Source organism: Gouania willdenowi, chromosome 1 (genome assembly GCF_900634775.1).
Source record: "Gouania willdenowi chromosome 1, fGouWil2.1, whole genome shotgun sequence".
NCBI classification, from domain to species: domain Eukaryota; kingdom Metazoa; phylum Chordata; class Actinopteri; order Blenniiformes; family Gobiesocidae; genus Gouania; species Gouania willdenowi.
In genome coordinates this window covers 11565705-11593380 of record NC_041044.1, presented here as the reverse complement: position 1 = coordinate 11593380, position 27676 = coordinate 11565705, and the positions used below count along the sequence as shown (strand labels likewise).

Sequence of the window (27676 nt, the reverse complement as noted above, 5' to 3'; positions counted from 1 at the left end):
TTGTAAAAATGCAGGATCAAAGAAAAAAAAATATTGCAACCAAACGAAAAGGTGTCTCATTCTAATCTAAACCACGAGTTGAAAACCTTTACTAGTCTAGACCAGCAGAGGTAGGAGCATACAGTTATATTTAAACAGCATGTAGAAAAACAATTGGTTCCCCAATAATACATTAATGAAACACAGATCAGCCGTGTGCATGTGTTGGGCTTCTTCGATGTATGCAACAGTGCAATATGTAAAATGCTGTAAAGTTTGTAATAACGTTAAATATTTGGAATGTGGACAAAATGCATTGTACTATGACACGTGCATTGGCTTTCATTGAGGTTCAGACATGTTCAAGCCCAATATACAGGAAACAAGATAAATCATTTTTAATCAGTAAATAAAAAACACCTGGTGCAACATTTCACATGTAAACAATTGCAACATGTCATCTTTAATACCTGAACAGTTACGATGAAAACCGTGACTCCTGTAAAAACAGCTTAGTGTAAATCAACAGTTGAAACACCCCTTCAAAATAAGACAGAACTCTATCTACGGTAAGCAATCGAAAGCTCACCTGGGGTGAATACATCACATCATTAGTTTATTAAAAACAATGAGGCCTCATCAGTGGCTGTTTCAATTCTTACCAAGTCAACTAAAATGGATGGCTTCACATTTTCAGAGTTCTCCTGGAAACTTAACCAAAGCCACCCAATATATCACCCTAAAAAAAAAGTACATAACTTCATTCTGAAAACATCAAATGAATAATAGCATTACTTGGATGAAATCAAAAGACGTGCGATGCCATATCTTATTCTATACATAACTTCAATACAGTTTGCACTATAATCAAATGACCAAGTATGACAGGAAGCATAAAACCAGCTTTACTGGATCATAAATATATATTCTAAATCAGCAGATTAATTAAATTAAATATTGTGTTAGATTTCCAGGAGGTTACTGAAAATATGAAACAGAAATGATTATTTTCCAATCACACACACATTTGTTAGTTCTGAGAGTTTTCATTTAGCTCAGCAGCACGGAGCAGCATACCTTTATTTGTTCTACAACACTTTCAGACTCACTCCATGGTTACGTCTTCAGTGAAAGTATCCTTCAATTAGAAACAGAACGTCAGTGAGGAGGGAAGTAGTGAATGCAACATGTGAGCCCTTTGTTTACTGCTAAAAACATCTTAATTTTTACCCATGTTAGTTTTAACCCACATTAGTTATTCACACTGTCTGCTTTTATTTTGAAGGACATGTCAAATATCTTCAGTGGTTTCAGTGACTGTTTTTCTTCTTTACACTCATCTGAGCACAGAAGTAATTTGTTCTTCAGATCCTGAACCCTTTTCTTTTTTATGCTCTTATTTGAATCAGGTACGCGCTTTTCCCTGATGTTCCTCCTCTTTTTTACTGCTGCATGTCATCCCCTCATTCATCTGTAGCTCAGGAGGTTGCATGGTTCCTTTTCTCCCCCCCTTCCCCCCTCCCAGTGTGCTCCTGCTCTCTGGACCCTGTCCTGTCAGTCAGTGTCCTCAGCAGTTCGTCCAAGGCAGTGTTGTCATTGAGCAGGTTGTGTGAGGCGTCTGCCAGCTCCTGCTGCTTCCTCACTGCTTCTCCAAGCTGCCGGCTCTTCTCCTGATACTGCTCCTCTACAAACTGCATCTCCTCCTGCAGCGCTGACTTTTCTGTCACCGAGCTGTCGCGCCACAGTTGTGCCAGCTGTTGGGAGAGACGCTCGTGTGCACGGTGCAGGGATTTGACTTCCTGTTGGAGGGATAGCACCTCAGTATGTAGGAGAGCACTGTGTGACACAGCAGCTAGTTTGTCTGCATAGCGCAGAGAGTCGGAGTGCTGCAGAATGAAGTGCACGAGGTTCGGTAAAGTGATGGGAAGGGCTTCAGGAAACTTCACACTTAGATGTTTCCTATGTTGAAAAAAATGGACATAAAAGTTAAAAATACTTTAAAGTATCTATCAAACAGAATCCTATATACCATTTACACAAGAACATTTTCTCATTATGGTGCTTAAAAACTGAACTTTTCAAAAACGGGCTCTAAAGATGAAGTTTTTGAAAATGCTTTCGTCTCTGTGTAAACAGGGAAACAACACTGTCACAGGCATGTTCACTGCACTGTTTGTGAGCCTCACTCTGGAATTTAACTATACTTCAGCTTCTAGAAGAGCGGGTTGCAGAGCTGTGTGTGTTGCAGCAGTAAACCGGTACATAGAGTCTGCAGCATCACATGAAGCTGCTCGTCATGTTTACAGTTGTATGCAGAACGAGGGGCTATTAAATAGTTACTAAAGAAACTCGCCTACATGTGTGCGCTGCGTACAGATTTAATTATAGTTGGGCAGTAATGGGTTCAGGCTTAAAGAGATATCGGCTTTATTCTGGTTCAGGCCATATTCTGTCTAACTTTGTAGGTCTGATTTAAACTCTACTCTTACATGTGTTCAGAGGAAATGTCTCTCTGCAGTCGCTTATTTTGGTTCATTGCAAAACTACACCATCTATTGGTCAGACATAAATACTACTGCTTCCAGTGGTCTCATGTAAACAGAGATTTGAAAACATAGGTATGGGAATGCCTAACTTTTTATAAACAAACAGGACCCTAATTTCTTATCCACTTTTCACAGCCAATCAGCTGTTACTGTCTGATACTATTTGTCAACTTTACTGGTGACAACTTAAGTATTGATCTATTCCATTATCCTGTTCAAGAATAAGTGAGTAAAAAATCCATCTTAAACCTATAAATCAGGGATTCCCATTATGGACACAGTGTGACCTTTTAATTTTTGTTTTTATAGCTGTGTATCTTTTTCTTTTTTTTTGCCACATACAACACAAAGACAATTACAAAAAAAATGCCACAGATCCTAGACAGTGTTTACAAATTGTCTACATTATTATAGAGTAAGTGTGTGTGATATTATAATAGACAAATATGTGGGGGAAAGGAAATATATATATATATATACACACACAAGGTTCCCACACTTTTTTCACAATGATTTTTCAAAACTTTTCAAAAATATTTTTACTAAATTCCATGACTTAGTTCTGAACTGCTAAGATCTATTCAAGAACATTAAAGTGCAAAAATAAGTTGGCTTTTCCAGTGTCCTAGTGTAACAGAGCCTGTGAGTGTGCCATGTTTAGTAGTAAAAATATAGCACAGGGAATGCAAGTTGTGTCTATCACTTATCTATCATATAGCATCGTACAATGGCAGAATTGCCTTTAACATCCATTTTGCAATATTGTTTAAATAACAATGTATCAGCTATTGAATGTAACATTAAGCAACAACTAACTTAGTGCTACCATGTTTAATTATAAGATTACAATTTCAATTAGCAGACACTTATATCCAAAGCGATGTACAACACAAGGTGTTACAGTTAAGGGACTTGCTTAATGTCCCATAGTAATAGCGATGGTTGGATTGAAACAACTCCTCCAAAACTCTGCAGCACGGATCATCACACGGACCCCTACCACTCACCATATCACCCCCGTTTTACAACAACTTCACTGGCTTCCCATAAAACTAAGAATCAACTTCAAAATACTCCTCTTTACATTCAAAGCCCTTCATAAACTGGCCCCCCGTACATATATGACCTCCTCCACTTTTCCACACCTGCCTGCAAACTCCGCTCCTTCTCCACCTCTCTGTCCCACCCGCCAAACTCATCACCACGGGGCACAGAGCGACCTCCGTACCATAGACTCCCTGCAACACTTCAGATCCAAACTCAAAACTCACCTGTTCAGACAGTCCTGTAGGGTTGGATATCAGTTAGGTTTTATCCGATACCGGTGCCTACTCGGTATTTTTTAAACGGTTCCGGTGCTTAAACCGGTACTTTTAAAAAAATTAAACCGCATACACGTTGTCAAAATACAATACCCTTTTATTTTCAGGGCCAAATTGAATACAATATTACCTTAAATGATATATATACACGTAACATATGGCAATAATAAACAAATAATATCCAATAAAAATGATATTGTATTAAACTATATAATACTGGAGATCAATATTGTTATCATGATTTTATTTGTCAATAATCATTAATATGCTTTGTAAAAAAAAAAAAAAAACTCTTTCAATATATTTTTTAAAGCTATAGGGAGTCATTGCAAAAGAGTCAAAGAACCACAGGTTGCAGTAAACTCCTTAGCCAATCTGTTGCATTCCTGTGTAAATGCAAAACTGTGCCTTTTAAACCTGGTGTTAAAGCTTAAGTTCAACATTTTGTCTACAAACATGACTTATGAGCTTAACATTAAACAGAAAGACAGCAGACACTGAGTTGAAGTATAGACATGTTGTTGTCACACGTTGAATGGCAACGGTGTTTGCTAGGAAAGGCTGCTGTCATCATCAGTGATGATGTGCACCACACTGGCTGCTGCTGACGTGCTTGGCTCCGGGTCATGCAAGTTATCAAACATGGTGCATTGTTCCAACTCATGTGGTCTTTTATCCTCTCATTATCAGTTACTAGTACAGTGCCCGTCGGAAGTATGTATTCATGTGGGAGCATAAGGGGTATATTTGCAGGTGCAATTTTCCTGGTTAAATTCTATGGGACATGTGCATGACTTCATCATCACTTTTATAATTTTTGGTATGGTGTATTTTTCTGTAACGTATGTTTTTTGGAGTCATGTGTATCATTCTGTTGTCTTTTTGTGCATAAATGTTTGCTGTTTTTTTTTATTTTTTTGTAATGTATGTTTTTTTAGAGTCATGTGTATTTTTGTATAATTATTGTTTTTGTTGCTATTGTAGTGTGATTCAGGAGTAATTTTGTGTATTTTTCTGTAAATGTATGTTTTTTTGAAGTCGAGTACAGTGCCTGTCGGAAGTATGTATTCATATAGTGGGAGCTTAAGAAGAGTTGTCAATTATGGGCATAATAATACAACATACTCTGGGGCATTATAAATGGGTAGATTTGCAGGTGCAAAGTAAAATAGCGTGTACAATTTCCCTGGTTTAATTCTATGAGACATGCGCATGATAAATGTGTTGAGTTTTTTTTAAACTCATTTTTAAATTTTTTTCGTTTGGTGTTTTTTTTCTGTAATGTAATACGATAGTGAAGCACACCTGATCTGTGTGTGTGTGTGTGTGTGTGTGTGTGTGTGTGTGTGTGTGTGTGTGAGAGAGAGAGACTCTTTACCTTGAACACAAATCTCCTCTGTTGGTTCTCTCTCACACACGCGCGCTGCTGAGAAATGTGCAGCTTTCAACACAGCAACCATTGCCGTCAATAACTTCCGGGTGAGGTCTGTCTGGTCTAAATAGCAAACGGTCAAACTAACATGAAAATAAACTTTCGAAATGTCATCACCAAATAAAGAACAGTAAAAAAGTATTTTTCCTCAAAAGAGAAAAGAAAAGTCCACGGGAGCTCGTGCACGCACCGGAAGTGAGCTGTACTGTGAAATAGATATAGATGGTGCGCTAGCGCCCCCTCACACCCCGCGGTCAAAAGTTGAATAGGTTTCATTTCGGGGCCGTCCAGAAGTGAAATAAAATTAAAATAAACATTTTGAAATGACCAAATTACTCCAAAATAACAGATGCACACACACGGGGTATTTGGAACCCGTTGACCGAGTTTCAGGTTGAAATCGCACAGCGTCGGGGAGACACACACACACACACACACACACACACACACACACACACACACACACACACACACACACACACACACACACACACACACACACACACACACACACACACACACACACACACACACACACACACACACACACACACACACACACACACACACACACACACACACACACACACACACTCTCTCTTATAGTATAGAAGATAGATGAGCAACGGGTGTGCTGAATCTGCTGAGTAGCAGCAATTATGTCATGATCAACAACTGGGGGGGTGGCGGGGCACCGAAATGTTTGTTATTATTTGATCCGATTACTACCATTTACTTCGGAACCGGTGCCATATTGGTACAGTGTTTTGGTACCCAACCTAGCAGTCCTACACCACCTGGTCACACACTCACCAACTCACTGTTGGACTCTGTTGTTGCTCCTGTTTTTATGACTCCCTTGCACAGAGTCCTTGGATGTTTTGAAAGGTAGTTTTAAATAAAAATAATAATAATAATAATAATAATAATTATTATTATTATTATTATTACGATTGTATTTAACTCATTCAGTGCCAGCTATTTTCAGATTTTCTACCCCCCTCAGTGCCAGCCATTTTTGAGCAATTTGACTGATTTTAAAGACCCACAGAATATTTTCTACTATGACTATCTGAAATCTGACACCAAAAAGACTGAAGCCTCTACTTTCATCAAAAAAAAAAAAAAAATTGTTTCTGGCTCATTTCATTCTTTTGTAATCAGCCGTTGAATAAAGCAAGTTTTACACAAATCTTCAGTTTCAGAGCAAAAACCTGAGAAAACAGCCTTTTTCTAAAAAACCCCTTAAGTGACTTTAAAGCTATTTTTTTTGCTTTAGTGACAACTAACATCTGAACATTGTTTCCTTATATATATATTAAAAAAAAAAAAAAAACACACAGAACGGACTTTTGATGGCAAAATTATTATTATTTATCTATCTGGGTCAGAGTTGAATGGATTTCTTACTGTATTTTGGCGTTCCTCCAAGTTTCTCTCCCGTCAGTCTGTACACACGCAACTTCCTCTTCCTCCTGAACATACAGAGTGTCACTGCTTTCCCTGTTTTTTTATTGTTTTATCTCACCATAGCCACGCTATCCATGAGCGTGGCTGAGCGACCACACATGCTCTGGTCGAGTGTGCTCTGCTGGGAACGTCAACTCTCGTACATAACGCCATTATCTGTCCTCTCCCTCTTGGCTCTGCTGAGCATGGATGATCTCTCATCCAAAGGTGCGCTGCTAACTCCTACGTGTCACCTATTATTTTGCTATCTGGCTCAAGGCTGGGGGTATTTTGTACCCCCTCCCCCCGACACGCAGCGATGACCCGTTTGGCCCGGTTAATTGAAGGTTTTATCTCAACATCGCAATATTATCAATAATCTACTCATGCCCACACATGTTCTGTGTTAGTATGTGGAGCTGTGAGCTGCTGGATACGTCACAATATCACTTCATAGCACCATAATCTCACTCGTTCCTGTTTCTTCCTCCTTTGCTGGGTAGCATCAGTGGCTAATCTCTCATCTAAAGGTGTACTGCTGCCATCTTCAGGGCACAGTTGGTCACTACATCACCCCACAGCTTAGATATTGATGAGGAACCTCCGCCAGGGTGTTTTCTAGTAATCGCCGTGAAAAAATACATGACGAGTTATCTCATCAATGGTACTGAGTGAGTTAAGCGCAAATCATGGTCCAGTACAAGGTCATGAAACTAATGGGGTACTCAATTAAAACAACAAATGGGAGTAGCCTATCTAAGATGAACTATTGATTTCTCAACATATAACCTACAGTAAAGACTGTTTGGCAGGGTTTCAGGAATAATGGAGTATACCTGAACTTATATATATATATATATATATACTGTGCGCTGTGGGTTGTAGTGTTTCAGATGTGACTTATAGCAAGTCAAAAAATGTCTTTATTAAAAAGTTAACCATTTTCATTCTCAGTTATGCAAAACTTTATTACATTCCTAATTTTGATTATGTATTGTACACTAAAAAATATTCATATGTAAATAAGAAATCTAATCAATGTTTAGAGGCAGATGAGTGTGAAATAAAGGTTACAGTGCTTGTAACAAAGTTACAATCAGAAAATGTAAAAAAAAAAAAAGTTGTTTGGCTGCAAGATCCAGGAGGCAGTGATATAGTGATGTCATTTCCAAAACACACACACAAGACAAAAACAAAACAGGAGATGGGACTGTGGAAAGATACCAGAGTTTCCAGAATAAAAGGTGTTCAGGGTTAGGGTTCATGCAATCCCATGAACGGCCACATGATCGGTTTCTTCACTATGAAAAAAAACCTAAACTAAAATTATTATTATTTTCTAATAAGTGACTTTATTTTTGTTTTGAAACCCAAAAAAGTATTCATTCATCATCAAAACGATGCATCAGCAGACTGTAAATAGATCAATGCTGAGTGTGAGTAATGTATTACCCAGGCTTTACCACCCATAAACAGATAGATGTAAAGGAATATCTGAGTATGTATGGTTGGAATGTTTAAAGGTTTTGTGTACTTTTGAATAAAACAATAAAGTTGTGAGTTTAAAAAACAAAGCTAAAAACATGGTTTACTCACCTGTATCTGGGAAAGAGAAGAATAGAAGGAACTCGATCCACCATGAACTCCCAGGGGAGGTCGTTCCTTGCAACGTTCACCCTGAAGAGATCAAAATATTTCAAATAGAATGACCGAAAAAGCACTAAAATCACAACTACAGCTTTTCCTCCATATAAATCCATCAAGTTAAAGCTGCAGTATGTAAGTTTTTTTTGGCGTCATTTGGTCAAAAATCCACAATTATCGTTGAACATATTGTAATCCAAAGTGTTCTGAGTGGACAGTGAATCTCTTCTCCTTCTGGCCCTGTAAATGTGCTTTTGAAATCCAGAAGCGGGACGCTGGACTTCAGATCTTTCTATCAACAGAGTGATCCATGAGCTGTTTTAGGCGTTACTATTGGCTGTTTTAGCTACTCGTCAAAAGTCGATGAGCATTCATGATCTGAGAGTAGGGAAAGTGCAATAGCAGATGTTCCAGCAGAAGTCTCCATCGCGGCTTTTGGCAAAGCAGCGACACGGCAAAGCAATTCATTTGCAGTGTAAATGTGCGTCTCTGAGCCTCTTACTGTCCTCACAGCAGCGAGTGATATGTGCTTTCATGTCTCTAAAACATCAGAAAACTCTCCAATAACACAAGATAAAGTCCCTACATTTGTTACTAGTCTCTATGGAGAAAAAGTCACAAAGAGTTCCACAGTGTGCGCGTTCACAAGAAGACCAGTAAGTTTCGTTCAGGAGGGGAGGGGGGAGCGTCTCACAATTCTACATACTGCAGCTTTAACACAGGTCTGCTGTAAAGAGGGATTAACACTGTACCTGGCCACAGTGATGCTGCTGTTGGCCTGTAACAATCTTGCCAGCAGGATGATGATGTGGTTAAGAGCAGAGCAGAATCCACACCAATGAGTGTAGTAGAACAGCAGCACATCCTGGAACACACACACCCAAACAAACACTAGATCTACATGTGTTCTTGTGCTCAATGCAAGGACAAGACGAGGCACTTCATTAAACTATCAGGTAAGTGCTGTGAAGAAGTGTGATGCTGTGTGTCTAAGCTCTGGTACGGACTGGTAAAATGTACAGGGTGAAAGATGCTTTGAACTCAGACTAATCTCCAGCATCGAACATCCCCTTCAGTGTTAAAAATACAGAAATGCATAGAACGAGGGAAAAAGTATCAACTTTAGTGTGTTTTTTCAAATTAACAATTGGATTTCACAATTAAAGTTGAGCTTTGTTTAATACACAGCACTGATGTAAATCTACAGTAAGTTCTGTGTGTTTTAAAGACAGTAACTATCGAGTAGCTCCAAACTTAACCAATAACTTAAGCTGTCTTAATGTGGAAGTCAAAGATTAAGAGTTAAGACTAATAGGGAATAGAGACACATTAACAAATGGATACATTTCGATTAATTGGTATAACAACATTTATATTTGTTGTTAGCTGTTGTGTTTTATTCAAATCTTTTGAATAATATAGAGGTGGGATTCAATTAAAAAAAATTAATCTAACTAATTAGAGACTTTGTGATTAATCAATCTCAATGAATCTAAATTAATTGTCTAACAATATTTGACATGAGAAGCAATGTTTTTCATTTTAAATGGATTTTGGTATATGACTGGATTAATGAAAACAATACATGAGCTTAAACAACTAAACTGTGTTTATTATTTTCATCACTGAGTGCTAACATAATGTGCAACATGAATGAAGAATATTATGATTGTATTGTTCACAAAGTACAAACTTAAATTTAAGTAAGCTATTTTCATGGTTTTTAGTAAACTTTCTAAAACAAATGTGTTTTTGTGTATCAAAATAAAAAAAACAGCATTTAGTACAGAACATTCCAGGGATGTGGAAACTGAACAGTGCAAAAATAATTAGAATATCTTAGGCATGAAATAAATAGATGAAGCTGATGAAATAAATTTTAAATTGTCTTTCTTTTTTATTTTAAGTTGTTGACATTTGGCATGCGAAAGCCAATGTTTTGAGTGTAAAATATGCTAATAAAATATATTTCATACATAATGTTCTCATGAAGGTGTACACATTTACAAATTAGTTGTTTTTTTAAGTCATATATATAAAATTACAATAATCGCCTTATACATTAAATATCAGGATATATCGTATCGTATCGTGACCTATGTATCGGGATACGAATTGTATCACCAGATGCCAGGCAATCCACACCCCTATTGACTATGTTTCACTAATGTTACAGTTAAAAACAATTAAAAGATATCTCTGGAATATTTCTGTACAAAAACAACATAAAAGAAACTAACTTAAATGAAAGGATAAGAGGAACTAAAAAGCCAATAAACTTGTCACTGCTCCATCAGACAGAGTGGAGGACCTTCCAGTACAGACAGGAGTGTTTGCCACCTTCTCAATGTCCATTACGCAGGGCCGGAAGGAGGAGGTGGTCAGTTCTGTGATGAGACGCTGAGGTGTGCGCTGATGTACATCTGGTCGCTCAGTCTGTGGTTGTCGTCCCTTCATCTCCTGCTCTCCAACCAGGTGTCTCTGCAAGAGGCTGTATGGAGCACTGAAGTTCCTGATGAAAGTCTCTTTAACGACAATCACAACCAAAGTCATCAGCTGATCCACAGCGCAGCATCACATGCAACGATGCCTGACGCTCAGGAATTAATCACACTTCAGTGCTTAATTACAAATCAAATAATCTGTGCCTTTAATGGATGATATTAAATAAATGAATTAGGTGACTACTCACCACTAGAGCAGAGGGAAAATTGCAAAAAACTACTGAAACTACTTTGCTATGATCGCTGTGCTGCATAAAGCACTGCTTTAAAAGTCGAGTATGGAGACGCAGCAGAATAATGGAATTATAAAGGTTTTGACATGTTGTTTTTTGCACATGTAATGTCACTGTGACATTCCGCCAAAAATGTCAAACTTTGAAAAATTTTATTTAATTTGTTCTCTGGAGAAAGTGATGACGACTTTAGTCACAAAAGAACACAGACGCTTCACTGAAATGATAAAGGGAGTTTTGTCTGCAAAAACTAGGCTGTGCTTTGACCTTTTGTCCTGACACTGTCAACAGAAACATTCTGTTTTAGACCAATTAGCAATTGAATGACTCCAGACTTTAAAAGCTTTAACATTTTGCTGTAGTGATGAACCCATTTCTTTAGACATGCTACTGTAGGTTTGGGCTGCAGGAATACCTGGTTTTCATTGTCCAATCACCCTCATATATATATATATATATATATTTTTTTTTTATTTTATTTTTTTTTTTCACTACCTGATCACATTAGATAATCTACCTGTGAGTCTGATTCCGTTGGTGCAAAACAAATCTTTCTTCATAAAAAAGATTTTCATTATCCATTGTAATGAAGGGTGTCCCAATCAAATATCGAAGGATATCAGCCTGAAAACAAATATCAGATATCGAATTCAAAGTTCCAGATTCTCTGATATTTTTTTTTTTCTTCCCCCAATTAATTTTTTTATTGATTTTATTTAATGGTAGATACTGTAAATATTATGTTGAAGGTTAAATGTATGTAACCAATTGGTTAATAATAAATGGGTCAGTTTTTCTCATACCTACTGTTGCTGACTATTGTTCTCTGTTTGAGGAACATCACTTGATCAAGCCTTTTCTAACATTCCACACTACAAAATAAGTAAATATATATATTTTTTTTTTATTAATGAAAAAAATAAATAAAAAAAAGTATGTATGATTCATGCTGATCGGCCGATACCCAAGGCTGCAATATCGGTTTCATATTGGAGATGAAAAAGTTGTATCGGGACATCCTTAATTGTAATAAATTAATATGTTGTATTTGTTGCTAAACAAATACATTAAGTGCATTTTTGAAAAAGCCTTACACCAAAAAGGAACTGTTTTCCTAAGGAAATAATAAAGGAAGTGAAACAGAGACGTTTTCTTACCGAGAGACTCTTTCAGTGTGTCTGCAGGACTGCGGTGCAGAACGTAATGAGTCTCATCCTTCAGGTTCACAATGGTAACAAAGGAACCGTCACTGCATTCTCCAGATGTGCTGCTGTTTCCCGGTGCTCCAAGCCCCATCGCCAAGGGCCAGTTCAGAGCGGCGTCTAGCACGTAAAACCTGAGAGTCCTGTTGGTGAGACATCTTAGCCCTGTGATGCCATCGTGTTCCTGCTGAGGGTCGGACAATAGAGGGATAAGTGATGAAGGAGGAGATGGAAAACGTTGCCCATCAGATTCCTCTTTGGCTTGGGAATGATTGTGTTGTGGTTCCTTTTCTCTGCAGCAGGCACTGTATTGACCAAACGGGCTGTAGCTGCTCAGAAAGTCGCTACAGCCTACGAAGGGGACCGTTTTTGTGGACAAGGGAGAAGGAAGCTGGTGGAGGCAACAGTGTCTGAGGTGGATGAAGAGCATGTCTCCTTCCTGAGTGCTGAAGGGGAAGGTGCAGTGGATCGGGTCGGCAATGAGGCTACGGCAGATCTCGCACACGTTTTTGTTTGAGTTGGGAAGAACAACTGAGTGGCAGCAGAGGGATGAGGTAACACTGCTGTCCAAGCTGGAATCCTCTTTGTGGCTGCAGGTGTGATAGCTGACAGCAATGTCCGCAACCTGAAATAAAGAAAAACAAAATATGCAGAACTTCAAGGAAGCCCAGTAAGTGGTTTCCTTTTCCCTTTCATGCAGGAATTATGAGAACCAAAAATATTTCCCGGGGTGTTATTATTCCTCTTAGCTGGACACCATGCATTTGAGTTTGTGATAAAGAAACCAAAAAATTATGCACTGCATGAAAACTCCCTTTTAATGCTGCTCATCTGATGAACACTTTTTAAAACAATACTGAAATGTTGAACTTAGCTCTAACCAATGAACTGCAGACTGAGGATATATGATGTGTCTGTAATAATATGGTTGTTTTTAAGCCTAGTCTCTGCCCTCTTTTAGTTATTAGAGGTGCCATGTGAGAACCAGAAACACATCAGCTAGGGGATGTTTTGAGTGATTTACAGATTCTGAAAGTGTGGATTCTAAGCTTTCTTATGGTATGACACAAGTATTCAAGAATATTTGGAGAAGTTATGGACGTTTGAATGTTAGCAATCACCAAACTACTTAACGGAGAAAACAGCCCTGACGCAGAATCAAACTGTGCGTTTGCATTACTTTGTATTAACCCAAATCCCCAGCAATGGTTGTCAATAGCCTTTTTAACCATTTTAATGTGACTCAGCCACAAAAACCTTTGATACGATTATTTAAAGTATGGAGTGCTTTCTTTATAACTTCAACTAGCATATGTAGCAAAAAACAAAAATCCTATTTTGTCAGAAAATGAAAGTTTTGGGCTTTTTCTCCATTTCTCTCATAGTGACTTGTTCCTTGTTTTCTCATGGTACATTTCTTTACAGTCACTCCTTTATTTTGTGTGTGTAGTTCAGCTTCCTAGGTAATGTTTTGTTCACTCTTGTGTTTCTCTGTGCTTCCAGGTATTCCTGTGCGTGTCTCAAATCCTCAGTTTTGTCAGTGAGTTTGGGTTTTGAGTGACAAGGGTTCTTCCTGTTCCACTCGGATGTTTTTCATTCCCAATCAAGCCTCCCTCAGTGACCTCGCTGTTAGGATGAGTTTGCTGCACTGCTTGCTCCTGCAGTTTCCCTCAGAGCACGGATGCGATGCATGTTAATGTGCCAGCACTCAAACTCGAACCACGCCTCCCTGACATGAAGTTTATATAGTGCAGGTGGCACAAAGTGTGGGCTCAGGTGTGTCCTGGCCTCCACCAGTAGCAAACATGCTCCGACTGTGCTATGAGACTCTCCTCTGCACATTTTCCTCATGCCACAAGAGCCGAGCTAACGCTAGCGCCAAGCTAATGTCACAAAATGCATTTTAATACAGTCTTTTCGGAGACAAAAACGGCAAAATGAAATGACTAATGAAAACTTTAGACTTAAATTAAATCACGTAGGCCATATCATCAAGGATCTAAAACGAGCACACAGCGCTAACATATGAAGACGGTGCAACTGCTAATGCTAAAAACAATGACAGGGATGTCTTATCATCACACTTTTTAGTGTTATTTACAGCTTACCGAAGTCTTTCGGCAAATCCTTCTTTATACTGGCGAAGCAGTCATCCTTGAAGTGCTTCACGCACACAAAAATGACCTTACCCACAGATGTGGGTACATTTCCGTAAAAAAACTCAACCAGGCACTTCGAAAAGGTTCTGATGCTGGGAGACGGTGTAATGAAGCGTGTGGGTTACTACATCCAACAACCGAACATTTTGACTAATCCTCTTGTAAGTTTGGCATCCTTGAGCTTGGACTACAAAATAAAAGCGAGAAATAAAAATGGCGGATTGCTCGAAGTGTTGAGCCTGGAGTCGATGTCCTAATTTGGCAGTTCCGCTGCAAATACTGAGACGTTATTGTTCAAAAAACATAATAGAGAATAGAAAAATCGAAACAGATTGAAAAATATGACCAAAACAGAATATAAAGATATCAATGGAGCACCTGAAGAGACTGAACTTTTCTGTACTTCTAAACACTCTAAATATAAAACAAAATGCATGTAAGGGCTAAAAAAGTGGATTTAGCATGATATGTCCCCTTTAATAGTGATGTCACTATTGTGACCACCAAATAAATGCACTTTTTTTGTTCTGACACTACTTTTCATTGTCTTTCCTCCACTGCCCGAGCATAAAATGCCATAGGTCAGCAGCTTGTTGCAAAACCATTCATGAGCTCCTTTGCTCCTTTATGGTACAATGTGGGTGTGTCAAGGGTGGGATATGAAGTGAATTCAACTACGCAACCTTCTAGTTGGGCTGTGATTTATAAAGAGAAAAGTGCGTGAGCCCAGCACGGTTTGATAAATCAGAATATTTTTATTTAGCGCAGCACATTTTCAGATTTTCGGCATATGCACACTTAGTGTAGATGCTGCACAATATCTCTAATAACTGGTTAAAGTACTGCTCGGTAAGCTGGGAATTTATGTACAGAATTCTTGAGAAATTCGGATTCCATAAAACATTTATTAAGGTAATAGGTTTCCTGTATAATAACCCCAATGCCAGGATTAAAATTAATGAACCTCTATCAAAAACCATCAAATTAGAACGGGATACAAGGTTGTGGACTGTCACCACTCCTTTTTGCGCTTTTTATTGAGCCTTTGGTCCAGTGGATCAGACAAAAGTCAGCATTAGGAAAAGGCATAAACAATGATGACCAAAAGGTGGCGCTGTATGCAGATGACGTTTTAGTTTATTTAACTGAACCCACTAAATCTCTTCCAGAACTACTTAAAATAATGCAACAGTTTGGTAATTACTAAAATAAATTTTACAACTTAACTATATCCCACCAAAGGAACTTAAAGATAATATCATTTAAAGTGGGATCAAGGATCAATAAAATATCTAGGGATATTATTGCCAAAAGAATTATCAAAAATTAAAAATATTAACTTTGATCCCCTCTTACATAATCTAAAAAATGACATATCGTGGTGGAACTCAAATCCTTTTATGAGTTTTACTCAAAGAATAGAATCGATCAAAATGAATATCCTCCCTACGATTCTGTTTTTGTTTCAGGCCCTTCCAGTTGAGATTAATGTAAAGCAGTTTGTTGAGTGGGATAGGATTCTCTCAAGGTTGGTTTGGCAAGGAAAGAAACCGAGAGTGTGATATAAGACACTGCAGCTCCTCAAAAAAGAAGGTGAAATGGAAATTCCAAAGCTGAAAGATTATTATTATTATTTGTCCCAAATCAGGTCCTTACTAAATTTGTGTAACCCGCAATATAACACAAGATGGAAGGACATAGAAAACCATTTAATGACTGATCCTCCAATACAGGCCTGTGAGGGAAATAAGGAGACAATCCAAATGACAAGCAAAGTGTCGAATCCATGGGTCAGGTTTCAATTAAAAATTTGGAATGCAATCAAAGTTGAGTATAAATATACATATATACAGTATATATATACATTTTGGATTGTCGAATGGGTAGCACACGATCCAAATTTCAAACCCAATCAGTTAGATGCTAGATTTAAAAATTGGGTAAATAAAGGGATCACAACATTCTACTCACTAACAACAAAATGACAATTAAAAGACTTTTAGAGCCTTAAAAAATGTATTTTACAGGTATCTACAGGTACACAATTACTTTGAAAAATGTAAAACTAAATATCCCTTTGACCTGGAGGATCCAATACTAAAAGAGGTTCTGAGGGCCCATACAGGTGACTTTAATCAAGGTATTGTTTCGCAGGTTTTCAATCAAATAAAACAAAGAGAACTGAGTACGTAAAGGTTAAACGGGAAAAAGAAGGAGCTGGTGAAATAACAACAGAAGAATGGCAGAGTTATTGTGAATCAACATGGAAAAGCACTAACTCGCATATGTGGCGGGAGTTTGCATGGAAATATTTGATGAGATTTTTTATCACACCCAAGTTAAAAACACACCATACAGGGAAAACTGTGAAATGCTGGCATTGTTCAGGGGATCAAGAAGCAAACCATTGCCACATGTTCTGGGAGTGTTCAGTGTTGAAGACATTTTGGGGTGATCTACATAAGATAATGGAAGAAATATTTAACACAAAGCTGCCCAATCACTTTAAAACTTTTTTCTTGGGAAGAGATGATCGCATCCTGGGAAACCAGAATAAACAATTATTTAGATTAATGGTAACAGCAGCAAAGAAAAATATCATGAGGAGATGGACAAACCCTGAACCCCCCACAATGAGTGAATGGATAGACACAGTGAACAAAATACATCAAATGGAAAAAATAACTTATTCAGTTGAAAATGAAAAATACTGAGAATAGGACTGACGGACAAAAAACATAGGTTGTCTCCGTCATTGGGATAGGAAACTGTGAGCCTGCCTGTAGCATCCGAAGGGCAACACCTTAAAAATATCAGAATGTTTCCCTAGAAAAGTGTAGAACTTTGTATATTTGTATTCTAATTTTGTTGTTACTATAGTTTTTTTTTTTTTTTTTTTAAACTTGTTTTGGTTTTATACATCCCTGTTTTGGGGGAAAAAAAAAAAAAAAAAAGGAGTATTGAGATCTTGTTGTATTTAAAATGGATCAATCCTCTTGTGATTGTTTTACAACTAAGATGTACAGCAATGAATATAAATGTGAAATGTATTGTATGTACTCTGAAAATAATAAAAAAATAAATAAAAAATAAAGTACTGCTTAAAAAAATAATACTGAGTAGTAACCGGTATCACAAAAAACTGATACCCAACCCTAAATGCAGCCCAGCCTCACCCACTGACTACAGTGGCACCGAGGTAAATTGAGTTTGAGACCCCTGCTTTACATGATAAACATTAAATGGAAACATCACTCAACATTCCATACACGGTGGTGTCACTGCAGCAGGACTGACTCACCTGTTGTAGTGCAGCACTAGGCTCAGAGTCCAGCGGGTTGTGAGGCAGGAACAGCAGCAGTGCCGGACCTTTGCTCAGCTCCTTCTCCAGAAGGTGGGACTTGGTTCTTGGGGGATGCAGCCATGTGAGGAAGGTCTCATGGTGCTCAAACACCCAGCTACAAATGGCCTCGGATGTGAAGTTACGCTCCCCTTGAGGGAAAATCTAGATGCCAGGAAAAATGACAATCAAAATTAAAAGCTCATTTCACTCCCGATTTGTATTTTTTGCTCCGATAGAATGAAACACCTTACCAAAGATGAGTTCAATCTTCTGTGGAGGTAAATGGTTTTGTCTTCTTTCAGAGGAATAGCGTCTGCTACCTGCCTGTTTGTCACAACACCAAAGCGTACAGCACCTCGAAAATCTGCACCCACAAAGACCAAGATGGGAAATCTAACATAATTCTCCTTGTTACACAAGATAGTCAAATCATCTTAAGGGTTAAACTCCTTCTTACCCCTTTTTAAGGCCTGAAGGGCTGATGACAAGTATGTGATGTATCCAGGTGGCTGAGGAGAAGCGTTAAATTGGAAAAACCCCACAACTCCAGGCTGAAAATATACGAAAAGATAACCAGGAATGCTTTAAGTGGAAAATCTGCTTCCAGAAAATAGTGGTAATACATTCAACATTGAGAAAGAGTGCATACATGAAGCTTACATGATCTAGAAAAGAGTTATACCTCATGATAAGATAGGAACGCTTCAAGGTGAGTTCTTGATGGAAGGTAAGTCAGAGGTGTGATGACTTTAAGGATGAAGCTTTCAACATATGGAGCTACAAAAGGACCGTTGTACTCTATTGGTCCGAACCTGTGGAGAGACCGACACACAAGATACGCTCTCAACAAAAGACCACTTTTAGTTTGAGAAAGAAACAAATCTATCTATTATGTTGCTCATTTCAAGATGGATGTGTCTTAATGAGATTCCCATTTAGGGACAGAGACATTTCATTGGCCTATTAGCAGATTATATGGTTATATATTTAGAGGAATTATTCGACTGCCTTACTTTATTCAGGCCATTATATATTACAAAAACAATAATTAAAGATTGGAATGTGATTAGCTTACCGCAACAAAAAAAACAACTGCATTATTTTCATATCTATGGAAAACTACCAGACAAAACTAGAGATAGATGATATAATGCCCACTGATATTTGCCATAAAATGTAATTAAGGTTGACATCGGGTGCCTCTTCCCTATGGCTTGGTCCTTGTCTCGTCTCCTGGTCGCCTTGGGGGCTGTCCTCGGTGTGTGCGGGCACGGGGCAGGCGCCTTAAATACCGCTTGACTGCGGCCGGTTCGTGGGCTGGGTTGGGTCGGGGTGCTCCCCGGGGGGCTTCGCTCAAGGTCTTGACCGCGGGGGTTCCTGGTCCCGCGGGGGTGCTCTTGGGGACCGGCGGGCTTGGCCGGTCCTGGCGGGGGTCTTCCGGGGAGGGTGGTGCGGGCCGCGCTCCTGCATACCAGTGGGTGCGGCGTGGGGTGGCCCCTGCTTGGGTGGTACCCAAAGTACTGCCTCTGGTGACCTGGGGCGCTCTGGGGGGCTGGGTCCGTGCGAATGGGGGCTGGCGGTGCGGCGTGCAGCGTCCCCTCGTTGCCCAGGGCGGCAGGGGGTGTGGTCGTTGTCCTCGGGCGTGCTGCTCCCGGTGCTGCTTCTATAACGGGTCCTTCTGGCCTGCGGTCCGGTCACTGCTGGCTCTGGGCCCACTGATGGGTGCCCGCCGGCTGCCCATTTGTCGCGGCTCTGGCTGTCTGCTGGGAGTGGGCCTTGGCCCCTCTGCTGGGCTCTTGGGCGGGGGGGCTCTCTGGGCCCTCCCCTCGGGGGTGGGGGTGGTGAGGTAGATGTCGGTGGGGGGCCTTGGGGTTGGGGGCGGTGGCGGAGTGCGCTGGCTCCTTGGCTTCTAGGTGCTTTCTCGGGTGTGTATGTGGGGGGCGGTGGCTGCCTCTCGGCTTGGTGTCTTGGGTGCATCTGGGGGGCTGCTCGGCCGGGGGGGGGGTTGCCTGGGCTCCCTGGTGGCCCCCGCTCTTTCTGCTATTCTGGCTGCGTCCTCGAGTCCGGGGAAGCGCTTGGGTTTACAGTGGCAGTATCTTGCATCGGTCTTCGTTGCACGAGCATGCCTTGGACAGTGGGATAAAACTTGTAGTGGGCTTAACTTTAGACACGTTGATCCCAAATACCGGTTTCAGGTATTACCACTCACTCCTTTCCTCTGCCCACAGCCACCACCATTATAGTTAAGCCTCACGCCTACAACTTCACATCTCACTTTACAGTAATCAACTCCTCTCCACCCTTCTATTTCTCTACCTTGAATCGCTCCTCCCTGCTCTCTTCCCCCTCCACCTCCCCCCATCCCCTCACCTCGGTGTAACACTGCCCTCTCTTTTTATATTCTCCCTTTATCCCTTTAATAAAGTGTTTCTTACCATTCCTGAGGGAGGGCTGGTGATGGTCACAATTATGCAATCAAATAATTAAATTTATTTAATTGCAATTACAAAAAAAAAAAAAAAAAAATGCATTGCTGTCTAAAAAAGATTGCACTTCTTGTAGTGTTGACCTTTGACAGCATGTGCAGACAAAAAAATAAAAAAATATAGCGAAATATCATACCACGAGGTACCTGGCAATAAACAGCCCAAGTTGACATTGATATTTGTTTTTCTGATGATTTTTTTGTATGTATTTATTTATTCTGGGATCCTAAAGTCAAATGAGAATCTAACAACTAGGCAAATTGGCTGCTTTCAGGCTTTGTGTTTGATGATAAATGTTGTAAAAGCCCTTTATTGGGCAAACTTCTATTGTATTGCTTTGCGTTGCAATGCTGTCCTCTGGTCTTCTTGCATGCATTCCAAAATAAATAAATACACTTATTAGCAATGTTGGCTATAATTAGCTTATTCTATGTACAGAAATTTACTTGTGATAGAAAGGCAAGCATGGCACAAGATGCCAAATACACACAAATAAACTGCCAAAAACACACTAGAATAGATTAATTGGTAAAGCAAGTGTAATTATACTAGACACCAAATAAAGCCAAGAGTAACACCTAATTAATAACAGCAAACATAAGACTTTTAGTGGTTCTGTCCAGAATCACTAACCACCGTTAGAAATAAAATCCTTTTGAGGCAGGGCTAAAAAACCACAATCAAACTCAAACATTCCAAACTTACCTGCGGTAAAACAGATGAATGACAGGATACTGGTAGAAGTGGTTCTGCCTCCTGCACTTCCCCTGAATCCACCAGCAGTTTATAGCCACAAACTGCACCTGTGTTGGTGTGTTGAATAGAGAGAGAAAAAAACATGGTCTGAGCAAATAAACCGATTTCCCAAATGTTATCAGGGTAAGGAGCGAGCGTCATGTCAGACTAAAGCCTCCTGTTTACTGAGCAAACAGGACTCAAACACTCGAGTTGGCAAAAATACCCAAACGCCCCTTTAATCCTGTGTGCCAACTAAGTAATGACAGAAACAAAGTGTCTTTTATGCAGTTATGTATAGTTAACTTTTAACTATTATAAACTGATATGAAACAGTAAGAATCACAATGTTCATCTTTTTGTGCTTCATTCTGCAATGTAGGCAACTTTAAAACTTTATAAATTCTTTAATCTGAGACAATTTTATTAAATAGTTTCATTTTTCGTCAGACTTTTTTTGACTGTATCCATTTTCTACATATATAAACCATATAACTATCATATTTACATTTATTCCAACTTGCCGATAAAGTTTTCAGCTTAAGATTTAATAAGCTATTTTAAAAGGAAAAAATATGGAAGTTGTAAAAAAAAAATACAGAACTTGGTGAGGATTCTTACCAATTTTTATTTATGGGCTGTCTCCATATGCAGTGTTGGCAGATGCCTCCAAGCTGCCCAAAAGCTCTGATCAGAATGTATTGTTTTAATGAAACTAATGCATCAATTTGTTCACCTGCACAAGTTGTTGACATTTTTTTTCAATTTCCTTAACAATTTGAAGAAGAGGTGTGACTTTAATACAGTTCACAGCGCAAACATTAACATGCAATAACAAGTCCTGCTTTGTGGTTGTCATATCATATTTACTAGAGAAACAACAGAGTGGGTCTCCACTCGGTGTCTTGTACCTGTTTGGCCAGCTTCATGGCTACCTGTTGCACTTCCTGGCGGGCAGCCAGAGAGTGAGCACACCACGGAGCATAGAAGAAAATTAAAGACACCTCAGCCATGCTCCTGAGACGCTCCACCTGGAGAGAAAATGTTGATGTTAGGAAACTAACTGCTGCACTGCAAATTAACCGTGAATCCAGTGTGATCCTCAAAGCATTGCTGACAAATTGTAATACTTGAAAAACTGGTTTGAGAAATGAAAAAGTTCACAAAATCATTAAATGTAAATTTGGTTGACACAAACAGAACTGTTATGTACTGAAGAGAGTGTAGTAGTGTACATTTATTTTCTACCTTGAAGTGATACTCAACCCATTACATGAATGCACTTTGAATGATAAGTCAACCTATTAGAAGTGGGCATCATGAAAATTTCAGCCAATCAGCATTTGCACATCATGTTCTTGTCACATCAGAATCAAGATGTCTACTCTTCACATTTCTACTTTTATAGAAGCATTCTATGGTGAAAATAGTCAATGATTAAATAGCATTTCAATCATTGCGTTTCAGTGCTTAGTTACATGTCATCCAGTTCCTTGGACGTTAAGACGTTATTCCTAAGAAAAGCAGAACCATTACGGTAGACTAATTTTGATTTTGCACTTACCAGGGGCCTCATTTCTAAAACATTGAGTAAAATCTACACTAAAAGTGAACGTACGTCAAAAAATCTGAAAATGTGCTACAACCTTGCGGAGCTCACCTGCACGCACTTTTCCCTTTATAAATCACAGCCCAGCTAAAAGTTGGCACATGTGAACTTCCTTCATGTGCCGAACTCAATCGTCCCCAAACTACCATAAAATGTCAATACAAAGGAGCTCATGAATGGTTTTTGGATGAAAACGAGCTGCTGACCAATGGGATTATACGATCGGTCGTGGCAGAAGTGACAAGGAAAAGGAATTTCAGAGGAAGAGCTGTGTGTGAGTGATGAAGGCCAGTAATGGTGTAAATTAAAAAAAACAAAATTATTTACAGCAGTGGCCAATGCAGTAAATGGTGTAAAATGTGACAGAGGTGAAAAGAAGCGCTCTGAGATGCCCCATCAGTGTTTCTGCTACAGGACAAACCTGAGCCAACACTGCGTCACACTAGGCATTCAATCATTCTCAATAATATATTGAACCGTTCTGTACGGCATCCACGGTTCAATACTGACTTGTAAACCTGTTTTTACTAGGGATGTAACGATTCACTCAACTCTTGATACGATTCGATTCACGATACAATTCTCTCATGATTTATTTTACAAAATTAGACTGTAGACAAATGACTGAAAAAAATAAATAAATACTGTACTATTTTCCTTTATCTTTCATTGTCAAAAGAATCCCTTAATAAACTACGCAAAACAATGCAATTTAATTAAAAATAAATCCTGAATGAAACAAATAAAGAAATAGTACAAATGAAGAAGAAGCCTATTCATTTAAATTCTGGCTCTACAGTAAACTATGCAAAACTGCATAATAGTTCCTTTTCTTTTTAAAAGTGCAACTGAAAATGTATTTTGTGCCTTAACAATTGGACTTTAAAACAAATTCCATATAAAAGAAATAATATAAATAAACAAACTACGGCTTTCATTCTCTCTCTCTTGTTTCTCCCTTTCCTCTCTGTGCCCCTCTTACCTTGGATTTCACATGTTTACAGTTTACTTACCAGTAAATGCATTCATTTTCACTCTGAGCCTTAATTTGAACATATTTATGTGACCTAATGGCTCACTGTTCACATCTATATCACAGCAGGATTAGATATGAATATGTGGATCTATAACTGATGTTTGAGCACATTAAATGTATGAGATTATTCTTGCTTTAATTCAGCACCTCACCATTGGCACCATTGTTTTCCCACGTTTCTAAAGTGTCTGTGCGCCAGGTTCAGAGTTAGCGCTAGCGATGTCCCGATACAACTTTTTCACTTCCGATACAATACCGATATTGCAGCCTTGATTATTGGCCGATATCGATTCAATGCGATATCAGCACAAATCATACACACTTTTATACTTATTTTGTAGTGTGGAATGTTAGAAAAAGCTCGATCAAGTGATGTTACTCAAACAGAGAACAATTGTCAGCATCAGTAAGTATGAGAAAAACTGACCCATTTATTATTAACCAATTGGTTACATACATTTTAACCTTCAACATATCTACAGTATCCTACAATTGAATAAAAGAAATAAATTAGAACGCTTTTATCGGAGATTTTAGATGCAGTCCAATAAAATCCGATATTCGTTTTCTGGCTGATATCGGACCGATATCCGATAACAATATCAGATCGGGACACCCCTAGTTAGCGCACCAATGCATACATTCTCACACTACATTTATTCTTATTAATCGCAACCTTTGCTTTCAAGCCCTGTTTTTTTATTGGGTAAGCAAGCTTTCTAAATGAGGCCCCAAGTAAAGAGAAATCACACTTTGAAAATGTTGGCCCGAGCAGAATTTGGATGCCACTCTCAGCCATTTTACTCCAGATCCACACATGCCTTCTAACTGAACAAGGAAGACACCTTAAAATGCAAACGTCTATGCAACGATTGGAAGGTTTGACCTCATAAAACTAGTTTAAAATCTGTGAATGGTGCAATGTCCCCACATGCTTGCATTTAAAGTGTTTTTCTTCACACATGCAGCTTCTAAATCACCTCTCATTCCTACTAGTAAAGTTTACATAAATGAGTCTTTCAGTTGAGCTATCTTTGTCATTTGTATGACATTTCTTAAAAACAAAACCTTTTTTTTTTTACATTGCAACCAGTTCAAGCCACATTTTAAAGACTAATGTCTGGGTTTTAGATCACACACCTGGTCCAGCTGACCAAAGTAGAGGTCCACTACCGGGGCCTCAGGGGAGAAGAAGCGCACTGGAGGCCGAGCTGCAGTCACCACATTCTTAGCACAGCTACAGAGAGAAATAACAGTATTCATTTGATCACAAGGCACAAAGTCATCTGTAAACATTTAATTTTTCTTTGATACATATTTGAGGAGTTGCCATGTTTACAATGTGGTAACTTTGTCATAAAAGCTTCCTATTAGTGCCTTAAAGCTGATATCCGGAGTTTCTGAGAAATCTGTTTAGGTATGATTCTTTCGAAATGCGAAAAAATACGTAACTAGTCTTTTACTATGGTCTACTGCTGGTGGTCATTCATATACATTAATGTACAGTATATAAGCCCCTCCTTTGTCCTATAGACCCCTATACAAGTGGAAATGATCGCCAAGTGCGCCCAGCCACTAGGCTTTGACTTGGACTTTGTGTTTTTGAGACTGTCAATCAAAGTGAATGCAGAACTGTGCACAGAAACAAGGCCGTGTGTCACAACAGCAAACAGGTAAATATGATGTTGGCTCTTACCTGACCCATAGACCTATATCAATGCGACCCGATGAGACCTTGTTATGTTCCGCGATGTGCGTGCAGAAAAGTAGAGGCGTGGCTTCTGATATATTGGCAGAGGCAGTGGGAGGAAATTAGGCTGTTTAGGGCGGGACATCGAAACGTTTCTCAGAAACTCCAGATAGCAGCTTTAAGATAATGTGATTGAAGTCTTTACCACTACTTACTAAATGAGGAGGATCTGAATTTATTGTGACTTAGATAGCAAAAGAACCAACTGTAGTAGTGTTGACAAAGTGAGAATAAAAGTATAAGAATGGCATTCAACTTTACCCTGTTATATGTTTGCCAGTTCAATAGCTTATAAGCAATAATGTCATACATCCAGACCATCTGAGAGTCTAGGTTAGCCCATATGTAAAATAGGGAAACGCCAACACACCCAGAGCAATTGAGGTTGGTAGTTTGATTGTTAAATGTGGACATGTGTGTGCTAATGCATGTTTATATTCTTTGTATCCTTGCTTGCTTAATGACTCAGTTATATTTTTTTAAAAGCATTTCATACAAGTATTAAGTACTTGTATGATGTGATGTTTACTGTTGCATAAATAAAAACAAGTATACATATATATATATATATATATATATATATATATATATAGATTTAGGCGATATTGTAATGTTCTATATCGCCAAAATAGAAAACTTGAAATATCTGTTATCACGATTTATTGCCCAGCTCTATCGTGTATGGCGTATTTCTCTGGTCTGAGCCACTATATCTTCTCAGAAATAACGATTTAGTTTGGGATTCCTCACACAACAGCTACACGTCCTATGAACAGATTATATCTTCAGTAGTAGACACCGAAAGAACTTATAAGCTAATTGAGCACATTGATTACATATTCAAACAAATCATCTTTGCGTTGACTAATTAGGTCATAATAATAAATGGGGCACTTAAGCACTGATGTGTTTACCTGCAGGTGAACTTGACAGCTAATACCAGCAGAACTCCAAGAACGATGGCCCCACAAAGTAGCTCCGGTCTCCGGGCCATCAGAAACAGCACCTGCCGGAGAAACTGCCGCGCCCGGCGTAGCATTACAACCCGTCAGCGGCTCCCCGTCCCATTTATACGCTCCGGCTGCTACTCAACGCGTCCATTTGGCTGACGGCGATAGGAGGGGACGGCATGGAAGGACTGGTTTAACTGGTGAGGAAGAGAGCCGAGCCGTTCAAACATTGTCCGACCAACCTTTCTTCCCCACGTAGACTTCTCCACTTCCGCATGCTGTACAACAGGGACCGCCTACAAATTATTATCTGTCTAAAGAGCGGACAATACGTTTATTATTTCGACAACGCCTTAAATACAAATACCATCCACTGTCAATTAATTTATAAAAAAATAATCCATAGGCAGTGATAATCATGGGGATTGTTTTGTTGCAAAAACTTTTTAAAACTGCTTTTGCATTATGTTTGCTTTTTTAACACGGTTCCTAGGTTGTCATAGCGACTGGCAGTTGTTGTAATAACTAAAGTTGGACACTAGAGTCTCGTCCTTCCATCCCAGATTGCTTCAAGCACTTCAGTTGCAAAAACACGCCAATAGTTATAGATAAGGCGCTACAGCAAGCCTCTGAAACTCCAGACTTTTGAAAATTGCTACATATCAACCATGAGTATGTGCTACAGATTTGCAACTTTCAACAAAACGTAGCCCCATAAACCGAAGAATATTTTGTACATATAAACCTATTGCAATATATGAAGTCATCACTTTTTCCTTCAAAAACTGTAAAACTTATTACACCTATCTCCTCCCAAAATTTTTGCTCAATTGACACCAAAGTTGGTGCAGCACACCAGACTGTCATACAAAAATAATCTAGATTTTTGATTTATCAAAAATTGAGCCTACAATGCATCAAAACTTTTCATTTTTAAGTGGTGTTAGAAACAAACGCAAATTCTTTCTAAATACATATTCAATTGTATTTATTTATTTTTTTAAATTACATCATTTTTAAGTCATGGTAGGTAATGTTTGGAAAATATCAGAATTTTATTTAGATAATTATTTTACTGCATTTTGAATTTCACTGTCTTGTGTAAAATTGGGTTTTCTCTGGGCGCTCCGGTTTCCTACCACTGTCCAAAAACATGACTGTTAGGTTGTTAGTCTCTAGATCAGGGGTTCTCAACTGGTCTCATCCTGGGACCCACATTTTGCCAAGGTCATTCAATCGCGACCCACTATTTTTTTTTTAATTTTAGAATTCAATTAACCAAATGTAGTTTTTCAAA

The 27676-nt window shown here is 38.8% G+C and overlaps 1 protein-coding gene across 1 annotated transcript; it reads right to left on the bottom strand.

Annotated features, from left to right (window-relative positions):
• Positions 1-353: 353 nt before the first annotated feature.
• On the bottom strand, positions 354-26643 carry txndc11 (thioredoxin domain containing 11). Its single transcript, XM_028447846.1, has 13 exons — positions 26344-26643; positions 24820-24916; positions 21946-22065; positions 21005-21102; positions 18496-18625; positions 18271-18364; positions 18065-18177; positions 17772-17975; positions 12267-12936; positions 10713-10897; positions 9125-9237; positions 8325-8405; positions 354-1938 (listed from the first exon to the last, which is right to left on the bottom strand). The coding sequence occupies exons 1-13, from the start codon at positions 26466-26468 to the stop codon at positions 1458-1460; spliced, it is 2511 nt and encodes an 836-aa protein (XP_028303647.1). The 5' UTR covers positions 26469-26643; the 3' UTR covers positions 354-1457.
• Between the last annotated feature and the right edge of the window lie 1033 nt (positions 26644-27676).

Excerpts from the sequence above, each read along its gene's own strand:
- txndc11 (XM_028447846.1), bottom strand. The coding sequence starts at position 26,468 with ATGCTACGCCGGGCGCGGCAGTTTCTCCGGCAGGTGCTGTTTCTGATG. Across the intron at positions 10,898-12,266 it reads CACACTGAAAGAGTCTCTCG|AGACTTTCATCAGGAACTTC; the intron begins GTAAGAAAACGT and ends TTGTCGTTAAAG. Across the intron at positions 8,406-9,124 it reads AGCAGCATCACTGTGGCCAG|GGTGAACGTTGCAAGGAACG; the intron begins GTACAGTGTTAA and ends TGATCTCTTCAG.